Source organism: Moschus berezovskii, chromosome 2 (assembly GCF_049115385.1).
Source record: "Moschus berezovskii isolate FMDL1 chromosome 2, NW_MosBer_1.0, whole genome shotgun sequence".
NCBI classification, from domain to species: Eukaryota; Metazoa; Chordata; class Mammalia; order Artiodactyla; family Moschidae; genus Moschus; species Moschus berezovskii.
The window spans coordinates 12088866-12105623 of NC_142461.1; the positions used below are offsets into that span (position 1 = coordinate 12088866).

At 56.2% G+C, this 16758-nt stretch overlaps 1 protein-coding gene across 2 annotated transcripts in view; it reads left to right on the forward strand.

The window, feature by feature from the left end:
* Positions 1–13120, forward strand: part of PTPRU (protein tyrosine phosphatase receptor type U) — an 86372-nt gene extending 73252 nt beyond the window's left edge. Inside the window, exons 20-30 of one of the 2 annotated variants that reach the window (XM_055397571.2) lie at positions 256–353; positions 435–551; positions 1446–1600; positions 3007–3142; positions 4112–4261; positions 5155–5328; positions 7836–7976; positions 10091–10216; positions 10348–10505; positions 11598–11733; positions 11946–13120. In XM_055397571.2, coding sequence (XP_055253546.1) covers positions 256–353; positions 435–551; positions 1446–1600; positions 3007–3142; positions 4112–4261; positions 5155–5328; positions 7836–7976; positions 10091–10216; positions 10348–10505; positions 11598–11733; positions 11946–12008 — 1454 coding nt within the window. In that variant the 3' untranslated portion in view covers positions 12009–13120. Of the gene's footprint in view, positions 1–255; positions 552–1445; positions 1601–3006; positions 3143–4111; positions 4262–5154; positions 5329–7835; positions 7977–10090; positions 10217–10347; positions 10506–11597; positions 11734–11945 lie in introns of both variants that reach the window. The other variant, XM_055397569.2, reaches the window with a different exon arrangement.
* Positions 13121–16758: the final 3638 nt, after the last annotated feature.

Genomic DNA, 16758 nt, shown 5'->3' on the forward strand with positions numbered 1-16758 from the left:
TTGTGCCATGGCCCTCCAGCTCTTCCTCCTGGGTTCCACTCAGGATGACTGGGGTCTCCAGGCAGGCTCTCCCTGATAATGACCACGCCAAGGGCCCAAAAGGCATGAGTCGGCAGTTGACGGGGGTGTGTGGGGGTGAGCATGAAGCCCCCACTGGGGCTCAGGACCCTCCTGGCCTCCATCGGTGGTGTGGGGCAGCGTTGTTGGGCCTGGGTGGAGACCTGGCCTTAGAGACAAGCCCTCTCTGTGCCCCAGGGCCAAAGCCTGAGATGGTCTACGACTTCTGGCGCATGGTATGGCAGGAACACTGTTCCAGCATCGTCATGATCACCAAACTGGTGGAGGTGGGCAGGGTAAGTGGGGCCCCGGGGGAGGGGACGTGGCAGGCCGGGGGCGGCGAACAGCCCACTGAGCCTGCCCCTCGGGGCCTCCAGGTGAAATGCTCCCGGTACTGGCCGGAGGACTCCGACATGTACGGGGACATCAAGATCACGCTGGTGAAGACGGAGACTCTGGCCGAGTATGTCGTGCGCAGCTTTGCGCTGGAGCGGGTGAGTCGCCTGTGGTCGCCCGGCCCCTCCGGGTGCCTGAGACGGTGGGGCAGGGCCCACGCCCCCCACCCCTCCACCCCAGGACTGGGGGGTGGGGATGGCACCCTGCATCCCGAGCAGGGCAGCCGCCGTGCCTCACAGAGGGCACTGTGAAAGGATGGAGAGGTGGCCGTCTCGACTGGTGACCGCAAGAGGAAGTCACGACGATGAGCACGGTGGGGAGGCAGAGGACCAGGAGGAAGGACCGTGAGGAGCCGCCAGGCGCCGCGCTCAGCCCGCGGCGCTCGTTGTCTCAGCCCCCTCTCAGTCTCTGGGCTGGGCCTTGGCCGTCAGCCCCATTTCACAGATAGGGAAAGTGAGGCTCAAGCGTGGCTACAGCACTCACGAAAGGCCACAGGCGAGGGACGGCTGAGTCTTCGGTCCACAGTCCTATCTGGCTGTAAAATCCTATAAAATCCTCAGAGGAAAGATAGTTTTCCCCCTTTGAACTGAGACTGGGAGCATCGAAAGATCTCCCGGGGCCGCTGTGTAGCAGGTGGCGGAAGTGGGTGACTTCCAGTGCAGATCTGGCATCAGGCAGATCCTGGCCCAACCCCTGCCTAATGTGTGTCTTGTCTCCTTCGGGCAGGCGGTTTCTCGTCTCTGAGGCTTAGTTTTCTCGCTTGTACAGTGAGTCATTAATACCCACCTCGTGAGTCTCACTGGGGTGAACTGAGTTCCTGCGGTGAGACGCTCACTCCCGTGCCTGGCACACTGCAAGTGTCTGGTAGACGCCAGCATCCAGTGCCTGGCACACTGCAGGTGTCTGGTAGACGCCAGCATCCAGTGTGGCACATTGCAGGTGTCTGGTAGACCCTGGCAGGGCTCTGATTGTCACTTCTGTTGTCTCCCCAGAGAGGCTACTCTGCCCGCCACGAGGTCCGCCAGTTCCACTTCACGGCCTGGCCGGAGCACGGCGTCCCCTACCATGCCACGGGGCTGCTGGCCTTCATCCGGCGTGTGAAGGCCTCCACACCCCCTGACGCTGGGCCCGTGGTCATCCACTGCAGGTGGGGTGCTGGGGAGCCCAGGGAGAAGGGGGTGAGAAACGAGGTTGTCCAAGGTTCCTAAAGGAGACTGGGCCCGAGTCCATCCTGCTCAGAGGCAGAGGACAGGGGAGAATGACCCCCTGACGCCCTTTGCCCTTTGAGCTTCGGCTCTGGGATTTGCACTGTCACGTGCACGCTGAGAAGTGTAGATTATTATTATCGGCTATTGTAATAATAAGTAAGCTTTAGGAATTTCTCCAAATTCACTGTGAAGGACTCAGCCTACTCAGGTCAAGAAACAGAACGTTAACAGAACCCAGAAGTCCCTGGAGCTCCCTTCTGGCCTGTACCCCACCTCCTCCCTTCCAGAGCGATGGCTCTCCTGACTTCTAAGCCTGAGATTCATTGTGCAATGCTTTTGAAGTTTGTATCAGTGGAATCACACATCAGGTGCTCCTTGGAGTCTTGACTTTCTCTCAACCTTATGCTTGTAAGTTTCATCCATATTGTATCCTATTCCACTGGGTGAACAAACCACCATGTGTTTATCCATTCTGCTGTGGGTAGGCATTTGGGTGGTTTCCAGCTTTGAGCTTTTATGAAGAGTGCTGCTAAGGACATTCTCTTACATGTCTTTTGGCTGACACACACACTCACATTTCTGGGAGGTAGGTACGTAGGAGTGGAATTGCTCTGTGAATGTTCAGCCTTACTAGATACTGCGGACAGTTTTCCAAAGTGGTTTCACTAATTCCAGCCCCCATCAGTGGTATATGGGATACCCACTGGCTGTGTGTCCTGGTTCTCAAGCTTGAGATCTCGGTGTCATCTTTGTCCTCCCCCCTCCTCTCAACTCTTCTCTACCTGGTGCTAAATGTGAGGATTCCAGAGATAGGTTTGACCCCATCCAGCTCTCAAGGAGCTCACAGTGAAGTAGGGAGACAGCCCCATAAACACTGACCACGAAGCAGGGAAGGGGGTTTTGGTAAGAGTCCACCCAGATTGCTCTGGGATCTCAAAAGCCTGACATTTCCTGGAGGCGCCACTGACTATGGGTTTAAGCGTACAGGACTTTGAAGGATGTGTAGGAGATTTCCGGACATCCAGGAGACCAGAACATTCTTAGGTTACGCTGAGCATCACTTTTGTTCCTCTTCCCCCATCACAGCTGCCAAGCTGAGCTGGTTTCAGAGCTGCATTCTCTCCACCCTTTCTTTCCTCTCCATCTCCAAGGCCCAGCTCCCCTTCTGTCCTCTGTCACGTTTCCCTGGAACTCTTCTAGCAGCCTCCTCCCAGGCTCTGCTGGGGTCCCCCATCGCCTGTGTGGTGTAGATATGGCCCAGGGCCCTAGATCTCCTCTGTTCTTCTTCGCGGTCCTGGGCTCCCTCCCCAAGCCTCTGACCTGGCCCTGGGTGCTCTCTCCCCAGCGCGGGCACTGGCCGCACAGGGTGTTACATCGTTCTGGATGTGATGCTGGACATGGCGGAGTGTGAGGGCGTCGTGGACATCTACAACTGCGTGAAGACCCTCTGCTCCCGGCGCGTCAACATGATCCAGACCGAGGTGGGGGTGCGGCCCTCCCCCCACAGCCGCTCCAGGACAAGAGTCCCTCGTGTAGGAGCTCGAGGCTGGTGGAGGGTGTCAGAAAGGTGTCTTAGGATGTCCCCTTGTCCTTTCCCATCCCTGGACTTGGCCTGCCAGCCTCTTTTTTTTTAAATTTATTTTTGTTGAAGTCAGTTGATTTGGATGAGACGGTTGGATGGCGTCACCAAGGCAGTGGACATGAACTTGGGCAAACTTCGGAAGATGGTGAGGTTCAGGGAAGCTTGGCATGCTGCAGTCCATGGGGTCGCGAAGAGTTGGATGTGACTTGGTGATTGAACAACAGCATAGATGATTTACAGTGTTGTTAATTCCTATTGCACAGCAAAGTCATCTGGTTATACATATATACATTCTTTTTTTGAATAGTGTTTTCTGTAATGGTTTATCATAGAATATCTTTTAAGATTGGAGGATAATTGCTTTACAATGTTGTGTTAGTTTCTGCTGTACAACCACGTGAATCAGCCATAAGTGTACATGTATTCCTTCCCTCTAAAGCCTCCCTTCCCATCACATGCCATCCCATACCTCTAGGTCATCACAGAGCTGCCAGCCTCTCAGGGTCTTCCCAAGCTCAGCTGCACTGTGTTCACTTGGGTGAGGTCACACAGCACTGGGCCAAGGTCATAAGTTCTACAGTCAAGACATAATGCTCATTGGGTTTGTCTCCTCTTTAGATGTGTGACCCTGGGCTGTCCCCTCACCTTCAGAGCTTCTTTTAGGGTTATTTAGGGATGAAATGTGAGATCAATGAGCAAATATCCATCGAGGCTGTTTCAAGTATGGTGGGTCCCACATGTAGTAACATGTGGTTGGATTCCACCTCAGAGCACCCCAGCCACAACTTTGAACTTGCCTCCTCCTGACCCTGAAGTCTCTCACTTCTGCTCCCCTCCTGGTTCCTCATATTCTCTCCTCCTGTTCCAGGAGCAGTACATCTTTATCCATGATGCAATCCTGGAGGCCTGCCTGTGTGGGGAGACCACCATCCCTGTCAGCGAATTCAAGGCCACATATAAGGAAATGATCCGCATCGACCCTCAGAGTAATTCCTCCCAGCTGCGGGAGGAGTTCCAGGTGGGGCATGAGTGTATGTGTATAGGTGTGGCTTGTGAGTGAGTGAGTGAGTGTGTGGTATTGGGAGGCCCTCAGTGCTGTAGGGGACTTCCCTGGTGGCTCAGATGGTAAGCCATCTGCTTGCAATGCAGGAGACCCGGGTTCAATCCCTTGGTTGGGAAGATCCTCTGGAGAAGGGAAAGGCTACCCACTCCAGTATTCTTGCCTGGAGAATCCCATGGACAGAGGGGCCTGGTGGGCTACAGTCTCCATGGGGTCGCAAAGAGTCAGACATGACTGAGTGACTGAACAACATCAAGAAGACCAAGAGGAAGAAATTGTGACTCCATGAATCAGGATGCCTGAAGCATGAAGGCAGGAGGGGAGGGGAGGTGGCCCGGAGTCCTCAGCTTGCTCCTGTGCCAGGTGTTCCTTGACAGGGCTGGGAAGGTGACCACCTGTGCCAGGTCCCTGGAATCTGCTTTGTGGAAGATGTAGGGTTTCAGGGCTTAGCTCCTGGTAATGATCCTCACGGTGCCTTCTGTGTATTGAAGGTGGTGCACGTGCCAGACTTGGCGTTATCTCACTTTATTCCCCCAGCAGTCCTTTGGGGTAGGCAAATAATTATTCCATTTTACAGCAGAGGGAAAACGAGGCTTAGAGATAGAGTAGCTTGTCTACAGTATACAGGTGGCGAGGAGGTAGACGCCAGTCTCCAGAGCTCCGTCTGGGCCCTGCACAGCCTGAATCCAGAGAGCCTGGGTCCCCTCCCTCCCTCTCTTCTTTCTGGACCTCAGTTTCTTCATCCATAAAATGGGCATAATAACCCAGCCCAGTCTCCTTCATGGGGCCTCATGGGGGAGGAGACCCCACCAACACGGGACATCACCTTCTCTTCCTCTCTCTCTCTGTAGACTCTTAACTCGGTCACACCGCCGCTGGACGTGGAGGAGTGCAGTATCGCCCTGCTGCCCCGGAACCGGGACAAGAACCGCAGCATGGATGTCCTGCCGCCTGACCGCTGCCTGCCCTTCCTCGTCTCCACGGATGGGGACCCCAACAACTACATCAATGCGGCCCTGACTGACGTGAGGCGCGGGAGTGGGCTGGGCTCGGGGACACCCTCACACAGCAGTGTCTGGGAAGGTGCAGGAGCCAGGGAGACAGAACTGAGGACTCAGGTTAGGGGAGCCCTCTGCCTTTCTGGGGCGGCCCATTGGGTGGCCTTCCTCCCGCACCAAGGATCTTATAGTCAGGGCACTCAAGAACCAGGGCTCCCCCTCAGGTATTACCCTCAGTCTGAGTAGGGATCTGGGTGCTGGAGTTCAGGCAGGGCTGTCTCCAGGGTCAGGCCCAGCAGAACCTGGGGTAGGATGAGTGATTCAAGGGCTTTGGCTGGGAAGGCTGGGAGGGTTTGGGGTTAGGACGTGAGATCTGGAGCCAGGGGAGCTTGTCCTGGGGTGGTGGAGCTAGAGCCTGCCCAGGAACCTGGCCTGGAGTAGCGACTTGCTCCCCACGCCCAGTGGTCTGAGGACTCAGGATCTGTTTAGAAGCCTCTACTCCCAGCTCAGGAAACTCCACACCCTTTATTGGGCTTTGCAAACAGAACCAGGGAATTTAGGGTCCAGTGAATAACTTCAGGGTGCCACTGCCTGAGGGGGACAACTCTTGTGAGTGTCCCTCTCTATTCCTTCCCAAATGGAACCAGTTTGAGAGAGAGCAGACAGGTGGAAGTAAGATGTGACTGTTCTAAGGAAACTGGTGAGACTGGAGAAGGTGACTTCGGCTGTGTGGCTACATGGACGGCTATTCCTTCAGCCTCGGGCAGGCAGACCTGTCCTCTCAGACGCAGTGGTCCAGCTGGAGCCTCTCCCTGAAAGGGGCAGGCCTTTACATGTTGGTCGGGAGTGGCAACAGTTGAATGCGCAGCTTCTGAGGAAGAGCTGGCCTGGAAAGAGAGGGGGCGGGCCTTCCCTTCAGAAGCTGAGTACTTCCGGTCTTGTCCCAAATCCACCGGTGAAAGTGGATGTCACCACTGGATGTCCCTCCATGTGGAGACGAGAGCTGTGGGCTGGGAACGTCCTCCACCGCAGGGGTGAGGCTGGTGGGCCTTTCTCGGCTCAGTTTCTAGTCAGAGTCCTTTGGCACCACAGTGCAGGGAACAGTGGGGTTTCTTCAAAGAGAGAAAGCTCCCACACTTCCTTCCCTGGGGTCTTCCTGGAGTGAGCTGAAGGCAAGCAGGGGCAAGCAGTCGCAGCCACTGAGGGGAGTGAACGAGAAGGGGCTGGGGTCCTGGGGAGGTGGCCTAGGGTGCTGGTGAGCTTTGGAGGGGGATGTAGGAATCTGTGGCCTCACTCTCGGCTTGCTCTCTGGCCTCAGTGTGCCTGTCTGCACATGGGGGTGATGGAGAGGAGGCTCTCTGAGGTCCTGAGCCCCTGAGCTGGAGAGGGTCACATTGGGCTCCTTGGCCCTGGTGGGAATGGGCTGGTCTGGTGGAGAAGCTTCCTTGGGGCTGTGATATCTCACACTTGATCCCAGCCATGCAGGCCCTGAGGCTTATGAGCCAGGCCCTGCTGCTTGCATTGCAGTGAGCTTGTCTGGGGGCCAGGTGGGGGCCGTTTTTGGTGGTTAAGTCTGCAGGGAGCCCCACTGGGTGCCCAGGCCTGAGTTTTGGAGTCTGGCTGGGCCTGGCCTTGGGGAGCTGCCAATCAGGAAGCCTTTGGTGGGTCCTGGGGAGAGGGGGTGGTAAGAGAAGAGCATTGGGAGAGGGAGGGGACATGGCACAGGAGGGACAAGGCAGGATACAGGAGACTTGGGACTGGAGCACTGAAATGGGGGGAGGGCTGTGGCTGGCTCACCTGGTGGGGTAACATCAGGAGTTGGGGAATGGGCTCAGTACTGGTGACTGGTCTGGGGACTTGGGTTGGGGTCTCAGACCCTTTATCCATGGAGTTGGAAGGCACCTAGATATTTGTTTATTAAAAAAATATTTCTTGACTCCTGTAAAGTTCTGGTCGCAGGTCACACCCTGAATAAAATCTGCTCTCTTGAACCTTGCCTTTGGGGAAATGGGTTGAGATAGTCAACAAACAAGCATACAATGGACTGTCAGTTACTGTTAATTTCTAAAAAAGCAACCAGATGAGGAAGTGTTTAATGTGGGTTTTGGGGTATGCAAGTGGTTATTTTTGATGAATTGGTAAAGAGGGCCTCTTTGAAGAGGTTGAAGTTAAGCAATGGCCAGAAAGAAGTGAGGGAGAGAGCCCTGTACACCTGGGAAATTTGTTCCAGGTAACATGAATAGCGGGTGCAAATAGCAGGGAGCAAGCTTGGCCAGCCTCTGCCCACCACGCCCAAGCTCCCATTGCCACCTATTGGGAACCTTTGGCTATTTGGCTCAGGGGGGCCCTGGGCTTGGGCCTTAGAGGCCTGGGAGCTCACCCTGTCAACTCAGGCACCACGGTGCTGGCCAACCTCCACATTGGGTCCCTGGAGGCAGCCTGGTCCTGTGGGGTGGAGCTGGGGTGGGCAGGGCGGGAGGACAGTGGGGCAGAGGCTTGGTGGTATTGGGCGCTGAGTCCCGGTTTCCCTGCAGAGCTACACCCGGAGTGCGGCCTTCATTGTGACCCTCCACCCGCTGCAGAGCACCACTCCCGACTTCTGGCGGCTGGTCTACGACTACGGGTGCACCTCCATCGTCATGCTCAACCAGCTGCACCAGTCCAACTCTGCCTGGGTGAGGGCTCCGCTGTCCAGGCTGGCCAGCTGCCTGCTGCCCAGGACCTCAGTCTGTTCAAGGGCACATGGCAAAAGTCAGGGGTTGGACCCCAGCTCTGCCACCTACTTGCTGAGTTGCCTCAGCTGTGTCCTACTGGCTCCCAGAGCCTCGGTTTCCTTGTCTGTCCTTTTCTCCAGGCTCAACCTGGAGAAAAGTAGCTGCTCTTTATGGAGTACCTGATGTATACTAGGGACTCTGCTTTGCACTTATGGGCCTCCGGTGAGAAAATTAAGACCCAGAGAGGTGAAGGGACTTCTCCCAGGTCACACAGCTGGGAAGTGGCAGAGCCGTGCCCCTTACCTGGGGCAGCCTCCTCCCAGAGCCTCTGCTTCCTGTCACTCAGCTAATCATGGGGGCCTTTGAGGCAGAGTAGAAGTCCAGCCTCCTTACTTTCTGACAGTTTGATCTAGGGTAAGTTAATATACCTCTTCGAGCCTCAGTCTCCTTTTCTGTGAAATGGGGACTATCTCAGCACCCATTCTGTCATGAAATTATTATCAGGATTGTGCGAGATGTGCGTGGGAGGCTTAGCACCGCGCCGTGACTGGCACATTGCAGGTGCTCAGTACATGACAGGGGTGAAGATGATGAAGGTGACCATTGCTTTTGAGGATGGTCCAGAAGGTGGTCAGTGATCTCAGCCTGAGGCAGCTCCCCTCGTTTCTTTCTGGGGCTCCAAAAACTGGAACTCCTGGGAAATCCAGACACCCCACCTTCCAGCTCCATATGACCATTGCTATAAGATGAGCATGACAGCCTGGAGATGGCCGCCTGGAGAAGATTGTTAACTGGGCTCCTTGCAAGCCAGGCAGCTGGTATAAATAACCTAGGACTTCAGGGTAATGGGCTCCAGGACCTGGGCAGGGGTCTAGGGGAGTCCCATGTTGCATGAACCCTGCCCTTACTAAGATGGAGGGGAGGGACCTAGAGGGAGGCTCACAGAGATGTCATTCACTGGTCACACGTTTGTTCATTCATTCAACCACCTTTGCTCACAGGCCACTCTCTGTCAGCCTGGTGGGGAGGTAGAAGGGGAACACGTGGCCCCTCCCAGATCTCATGGTTTAGGGGAAGCAGGTACTGAAACTGATCATGACAGCAGAGGCAGAGGGCTACCATGGAGCTGGTACAGGGACACAGAGGGGCCTGGGGGATGGTGTATCAGGGAGGGCTTCCTGGAGGAGGTAATATCTGAGCTGAGAGGTACAGGAAGGGTAGAGTTGAGTTGGTGAAGAGATGGGGGACCAGTGGTCCATGGGGAGGGGGCAGCAAGTGCAAAGGCCTGAATGCAAGGAGTTGCCAGGACCCCAGGAGAAAGAGGAAAGTAGTGTCTTCCCTTCATGGTCAGAGAGGGAGGCAGATGGAGCAGGGTATTGCCTGGGAGGAGCCCAGGGACCATTTCATAGCTGGAGAAACTGGGGCTTGGAGGAAGGAAGAGCCTTGCTGGAAGGCTATACTAGAAGGCTGGGGCCTCAGACCAACTCCCCGGAAGACCCACGTATTTATGTGTAAGGGGGCTATGCCTTCCCTGTCCTTCTATTGGCCTGAGAATGCAACCTGGAGGGGAGTACCTTTAGGACCCTGACTCCATGGAGGGGTCCTGGGGCAGGAGTAGGGGGGTGCTAAGCTGTCCTGCAGCAGAGGGACATCCCATGTCTGTGAGCTGATGCTGGAGGGCTGAGGCAGCGAGAGAGAAGGCCTCGGGGCAGGGCTGCCGGGGCAGGTGGGGGTCATTCGAAGTCTGTCCTGGGAAGAAGGCAGCCTGGGGGAAGTGTATGTGCTTGTGATGGTGTTAGGTGTAGCTCTCTAGCAGCACGGCGGTGTCAATGAACCCACAACAATGAGTTTGTCTTGGCTGATTTGAGTGTGTCAGTACAAACGCACTGGGGCGGGTGTACACTGTGATCTGATAGGTGAGCGGTGGGATGTTGGAGGGCGGGGGGGAACTGAACGTGCGTCTGGAGTGAGTGGTGTGCTCCCGGGCAAGCATGGAGGTCTGGGGGTGGGCGTGAGCAGCAGCTGCCCCACCAGCTCTGCTCAGCTCAGCTCGCCTCCCCGTCCCGCACTCCCAGCCCTGCCTGCAGTACTGGCCGGAGCCAGGCCGGCAGCAGTATGGCCTCATGGAGGTGGAGTTCGTATCGGGCACAGCGGATGAGGACTTGGTGGCCCGAGTTTTCCGGGTGCAGAACATCTCTCGGGTGAGTGGGGTGGGAGCCCCAGGATGAGAACCTGGGTGGGGGCTGGGCGGCCTTGAATGACCCTCTCGAGGTCCCCAGGGGGCTGTGGAACCCTGGTACTCACGTCCCCTGGCTGATCGCTCCCGCCCCAGATGCAGGAGGGGCACCTGCTGGTGCGACACTTCCAGTTCCTGCGCTGGTCCGCCTACCGGGACACCCCTGACTCCAAGAAGGCCTTCCTGCATCTGCTGGCGGCGGTGGACAAGTGGCAGGCGGAGAGCGGCGATGGGCGCACAGTCGTGCACTGCCTGTGAGTGCCGGCCCTCCCTCGGGTGGGAAGAGGGCTTGGGGCTGCCATGGACCAGGGGCAGAGGTCAGGGTGAGAGAGGGCTTCAGGGCTGGCACCCAAGCCCTGAGCTTCCAGTCAGCATGGCCAGGTGAAGCTGACCCTGCCTTCCTTGGAGGAGCCCTGTCACTTTCCAGGGTGCAGACTCCATCCTAAACACGTGCAATGTTTGACTTTGCCAGTTTAATTGGAGGGAGTCCTGTCTAAATAGCTGAACCCATGATACGGTGCTGGCACATTTTAAGCCAGTGGAATCCTGGCCTTTGCTCGTGCCTGCACGCGTGTACTTTCTCTCTTTCCTTCCTCACGCGTTCGTTTCCGTGCTTCATTCACAGGTTCATCTATTCACTCACATCTGGGTGCACTCATTCCTTTGCCCCCCACGTTTTCAGCTTTCAGCCCTTACTGACCAGTGCCAGGCTGGGCACACAGGATGCAGGGCAGGGAGCTGAGTCAGGCAGGGCCTGGCCCTCTTAAGGGCTTTTGGCTTGAGTGGATGATGCCCCTCGGGAAGAGGACAGAGGGCCTGGTCTGTCCCCCATCTTCCAAGAGGAGCCCCCTTCCCGGCTCACAGAGAGCAGAGGAGGGAGAGGGCCTCCCTGGCGGTGCCGCCCGTTCGGGAGTGTCTCTGTGTGTTTGAGGCTGTGTCTGTGATACTGGGGGTGACTGGTGGTCTCAGTGTGTGTTTTCCCCTCTGCTGCCTGGTTTTTTGCTCGCTGCCCTGCAGCGCTCCTCTGTCACTGGCTTTGTCTGGTGTCTTTCTCCGGGAGTGTGTCTCGACTCCTTGTTCTCAGAGTCTGCTCTGTTTCTCCTAGAGGTTCTGTTCTAGACACATTCCGCTTGGGATGCTAGTCTTTTATCCTGACTCCCCCCCCTTAACCATCGCTTCCTGCTGCCCACCTTTGGGCTCCCTGACCCCTCCCTTCTGGGTGTCCCAGCCCCTCCCTTCTGGGTTCCCTGACTCCTCTCTTCTGGGTTCCCTGGCCCTGCCCTTCATCTTTGAGTTCACCCTACCCCACAGGCCCAACCCCAAATCTTTTCATGTCTCTCCTTTAGAAATGGGGGCGGCCGTAGTGGCACCTTCTGCGCCTGCGCCACGGTCCTGGAAATGATCCGCTGCCACAACCTGGTGGACGTTTTCTTTGCTGCCAAAACGCTTAGGAACTACAAACCCAATATGGTGGAGACCCTGGTGAGGAGCCCTGTACCCCTTGCCCATCCGCTTCCAGCTTCCCGGTCCACTCCCGACCAGGCCCCCTTCAGATACCCTCTCCCGTATCTGGGCCCCACAGTTGGGCCTTGGGGTCTAGTCCTGTGGTGCAAAAGTGTCACCCCCATTTCTCCCCTTCTCCCCGACCGTGGGGCAGAGAGGGACCCGGCTGGTGACTCCTCTTCCTCTCCCAGGATCAGTACCACTTCTGCTATGATGTGGCCCTGGAGTACCTGGAGGGGCTGCAGTCAAGATAGCAGGGGCCTGGGGCACCCACTGCACACTCAGGGCCAGGCCCACCATCCCCAGCGGACGGCCGAGGAAGACCTGCGCCCCCAGGGAAAGCACCGGAGTGGGTGCTGGGCCAGCCTGGTGCCCTCTTCCACTGTGGGCAGGGCTTTTCAGCACGGCTGCGGGCCAAGGAGGAGCTTAGCAAGACTGCAGCCCAGCCCGCCTCCACGGGGTCCTGCAGGCCTGCTGAGAGGCCTGGCACTGCCTGCCAGAGTGACCAGCTGGGAACTGCCAGCTTAGGGGGACCCACACCCAAGCCCCTGGACTGCATCCCAGCCCTTGGCAGAGATGAGTGAAGCCCTGCAGAGCAAATGGCAGGCCAGGGTTTCCACCCAGCTTGGCTTGAAGTGGGGAGAGCGTGCACTGCGGCTTGGTATCTAATATCCCATCTGGCCAGCCCCTGCGGGTCTTGGGGAGACCACACACTCTGCCCTGATTCTCCAGTGGGCACTTCAGACTGGTCCTCGCAGGAGCAACTTCAGCTCCCTTCTCCACCCACTGCCTCCCTGCAGCCCTGGGGATATTCTGCTCATGGTCCCCCCTACACCCTGGATTTCTGCTCCCCTGAATGTGCCCTAAGCTCCCCTGAACCAGGATCTGCCCATCCCTACCCCGTCCTGTGTGGGATCCCTTCCCTGCTTGACCCAATGTCTGCAGAATGAAGTCACCTCAGCCCCCTCTGCCTGTCACTTCAGGCCTCACTGGCTGGGTCCTGCTCCACCTGGGTCAGTGACAATCGGCAAGGCTGAACGACAGCCCCTGGGGTTGAGGTCCCTGTGGCTCCTGGTCAGGGTGCCTCCTGGGGCGCTGTTAAATCAGGGGTGCTCACCACCCCCTAGGGTCTGGAGAAAGAAGGTATATTTTGAGATGGAAGATCAATGCTTTTCTGTTTATTTTTTGATGGGTGGGTGGGAAGTTCTCTTTAAAATGGGGCAGGCCACACCCCCATTCCGTGCCTCAATTTCTCCATCTGTAAACTGTAGATATGACTACTGACCTACCTCGCAGGGGGCTGTGGGGAGGCATAAACTGGTTGTTTGTAAAGCGCTTTGTAAATAAACGTGCTCTCTGAATGCCACCGAGCTGCCTTGAATGTGTCTGACCAGCCTGACTGGCACCTGCCCCCAGCCTCCCAGAGCCGTGGGAGGTCTTGGATTTGGATTTTCAATCCATAAAATGGGGGGAGAGGCATGGACTCGAGCGTCGTTCAGGGGCCTTCCATGTGCAGAGCTGGCTCCACCCAAGCCTCTGAAGCACTTACTCAGACAGGAGGCTTTATCCTGAGACCTCTGATGGCCGCGGAGCTGCCTCTCAGCCCCTGTGGGCTTAGAACCAGGTTGAGCTCCTTTGGGTCCCTCCTGAGAAGCTCACGTGTCCCTGTCAGACAGATGGTCCCCCAGGGCTGTGAGATCCTGGGTCAATCAGCTGCCTCTCCCGACCTTGGTTTCTTTCCCATTTGTAAAACGGAGACAGCTCTATTTAGGATGAAATGAGACAGTGATTAGTGCCTGTGTGGTGGCGGGTGTGTGGAAAGAGCTCCATGTAAAACACAACACAGATGGGACAGGGTGGGCCCACTTCAGCTGCCTGAGTCCGGCCCGTCCCTAGTCTCAGAGGAGGAGTGTGCTGGCTGGCAGGGACCCCAGCCACCCCTGGCTCTGCCACAAACTTGCTGTCGGACGTGGGCAAGGCTCTTCCAGTTTCTGGGCCTTGGTTTCTCCATGTGGAGACTGGCTCTGTGATGTACTGATTTTGTCTGCACTCCTGCCTCTGCCTCAGTTTCTCCATTAGTTGAGGGATACAGCCCATTCTAAAACCCTAACAATTCAATATCCTTTAATCTGAATTAAAAATCTTTTAGATGGTTATGATCCCACTTAACGAGGGCACAAGCTGACCTTCTCATTCATTCTGAACTGACCACTAAGACTTACCTGATGGGCCACAAATGTATGTCGTAGATACTGGCCAAGCATTATCTGGGACTTGCTTTGGCCCACGGAATGTGGCAGAATTGACATCAGGTGAGCTTTTGGGCTTCCCAAGTGGCGCTAGTGGTAAATAATTCACCTGCCAATGCTGGAGACATGAGTTGTGGGTTCGATCCCTGGGTCCAGAAGATCCTCTGCCGAAGGGCATGGCAACCCACTCCAGTATTCTTGCTTGGAGAGTCCCATGGACAGAGGAGCCTGGTAGGCTACAGTCTGTGGGGTCACAGAGAATCAGACACAACTGAAGCAACTTAGCATGTAGCACGAGCTCTGGCCTCTAGACCTCAAGAGGCATTGCAGCTTTTGCTTTTGCCCTCTTGGCATTCTGCCATGTAATGAAGCCTGTCTCGCCTACTGGGAGATTTGAGGGCACATGGAGAAGAACCAACATGTGGCGAATGAGGTCATCTTGGGCCTTCCAGTCAGGCTGACCTGTCAGGTGAGTAAACCCACATGATGAAGCTTAGCAGAAACTGCTCAACCGACCCCCAGAACTGGAAGAGATAGCAAATTGTTCTTTTAAGCCAGGAGGTTTGGGGACTGTTTTGTTATGCAGCAAAAGCTAACTAATACATATGAGTTCTGTGCAGTGGATCAGCGGTCCTGCTTCTCCCGCCATCAGGTGCTGAGTTCCTTAGGGCAGGAAGTGTTTCCGTGTTCACCTGATTGTATCCACTGCCTGGCAAAGGACTGGACTTGAAGCTGATGCTTAGGAAATGTTGGCCTGAGGGAGGGAGGGAGAGAGTTTCTGCCTGTCTGTCTGGCCTTACTCGAGCTTTCAGAGGAGCTGGGAGGGTGCGCTGTGTATTAGGAGGAGTGCAGGCTGCAGAACCAACAAGCCGAGCTCCCACATCCCCCCAGCTGGTGAACTTGCTCAAGTCCCTGAACTACCCCAGGCTCAGTTTCTTCATCTAGAGAAGGGACATAACATTACCTCCTTGCAGGATTGGTTGTGAAATCTAGAGATAAAATGTTTGAAAAGAGCTAGCAGAGTCTCTGTGGCATCACTGGCCCTCAGAGTCACCATCTCTTATCATAATCTGGAAACCCCTGGATAGTAAATATGCTCGCCAATGCCTGTTGGTTAGCACCTGCAGCCTTTGTCTCTTACTTAATCCATACAACAGCCCTTTAAAGTAGGGGCCACTCCTTCATTTTAGAGATGAGGAAATGGAAGCTCAGGAAGGCAGTTTCCTCAACCAAAGTCATAGCCTTTGCCTAGCAGAGCTCAGACTTCAACCTACATCAGGCTGACTCCAAAGGCTGCGCCTGTAGCTGCACTGTGGCCTGCCTGGGGGGTGTTGGAAACCAGGGGGTCCCTTGATGCAATGCCAAATGTGATCGGTGGCCTGGGCACTGACTTTCAAAGGCTCTGAAATGTGTCAGAGCCAGTGGCCTCTTGGACAAGGTGGCCTGGAGCAAAGAAATTGAATGGTCCAGCCTGCCTCTGCCCAGGGCTGCAGGCGGAGCAGACTTGGGGTAGAGGCCCCGCCCGCTCCACTCCAGTAATTAGAATCTTTACAAGTGCAGAGGGGCCAGCTGCCTATTTACTGCCTGGAGCTAAATTTTTTTCTTTATGTAATCATAAATCTGGCTGTAGGAACCTGCCAAGGTAATTATTACCTCTCACCACCTCTCTCTGCCGGGCCCTGATTGGGACATGTTATACATCCTGGGCACCCAGGAGATGGAGCCGTGACTTTGATGGATGCTAAGTCCATTTGTAAAGCCCTGATTGAGAGTGGGGCCTGGCTGTTCCCTGTTACCAGGCTCCTACTGACCTCCCCTGGCAATCTCTACTGGACAGGGACTTAATAGAGTCCCTCAGGGTGGAGGCCAGTGCAGAAATAAAGGTGTCGTTATGTGGGCAGAACTGCCTTGTGATGGGGTGGTGGGAGCAGAGACTCTGGTGTCCAAGGCCCTTGGTCCACAGGCCTCCTCCCTGCGGGGGAACTGCGGCTGGTCCCGACCTTCAGTCAGCCTTGGGGGCCTCGTCTGAGAAACGGGAGAAGAAAGAACCAGGGGCTGTGGTGCTCCCAGGGCAGAGGGTACTGGATGGTGCATAGGGTTAGAGGGACCTATGGTTTCAACAGGGTCAGGCCAAGCGATGTCTTGTGGTGGAGGACGAGAGCTTTAGACGTGGTGATGTGAAAGAGCAAAGCTCCATTCAGTGTTTACAAGCCCTGGGGTATGTTGTCAACTACTCTGTGTGGACGGTCCTGTTGGCCTCCGAGGAGACCTGTGAGGCAGGGGACATTGTCATCCCCACTCTGGAGGTGAGAAGATTGGGGCTCTGAGAGTTTAAGTGACCTGCCCAAGGTCACAGAGCCCTGGAGTGACTGACAGGCAGTGATGGCCAGAGCGATCGCTCGAACAACTACACCAGGTCCCATCACTGGTCTGCTTAGAGCCCCTGCGACCTCCCACCGCTCGGTGGGTGAAGCTGAGCTTCTGGGTGACCTTGGAGGCCCTGCCTGATGGTCTCTGCCTTCTCTCCGCCTGTCCCTCCTGCTTCTCTGCTCACTTGGGCCTCCCTTCTCATGGCTCCGAGCTCTCTGCGTGCGTGCCTTCTTCTGGCCTCCGCATGGTTGGTCCTTCTTGGTGTTCAGGTCCCAGTTCAGAGACCCCCCCTACCACAAGCCCCTCCCTGATGGGCCCCAAGGGGGACCCCTGCCCCACTGTCCTGTTGTCTCAGGGCATCACCCTTTGTATGTCCCTCCTCGCT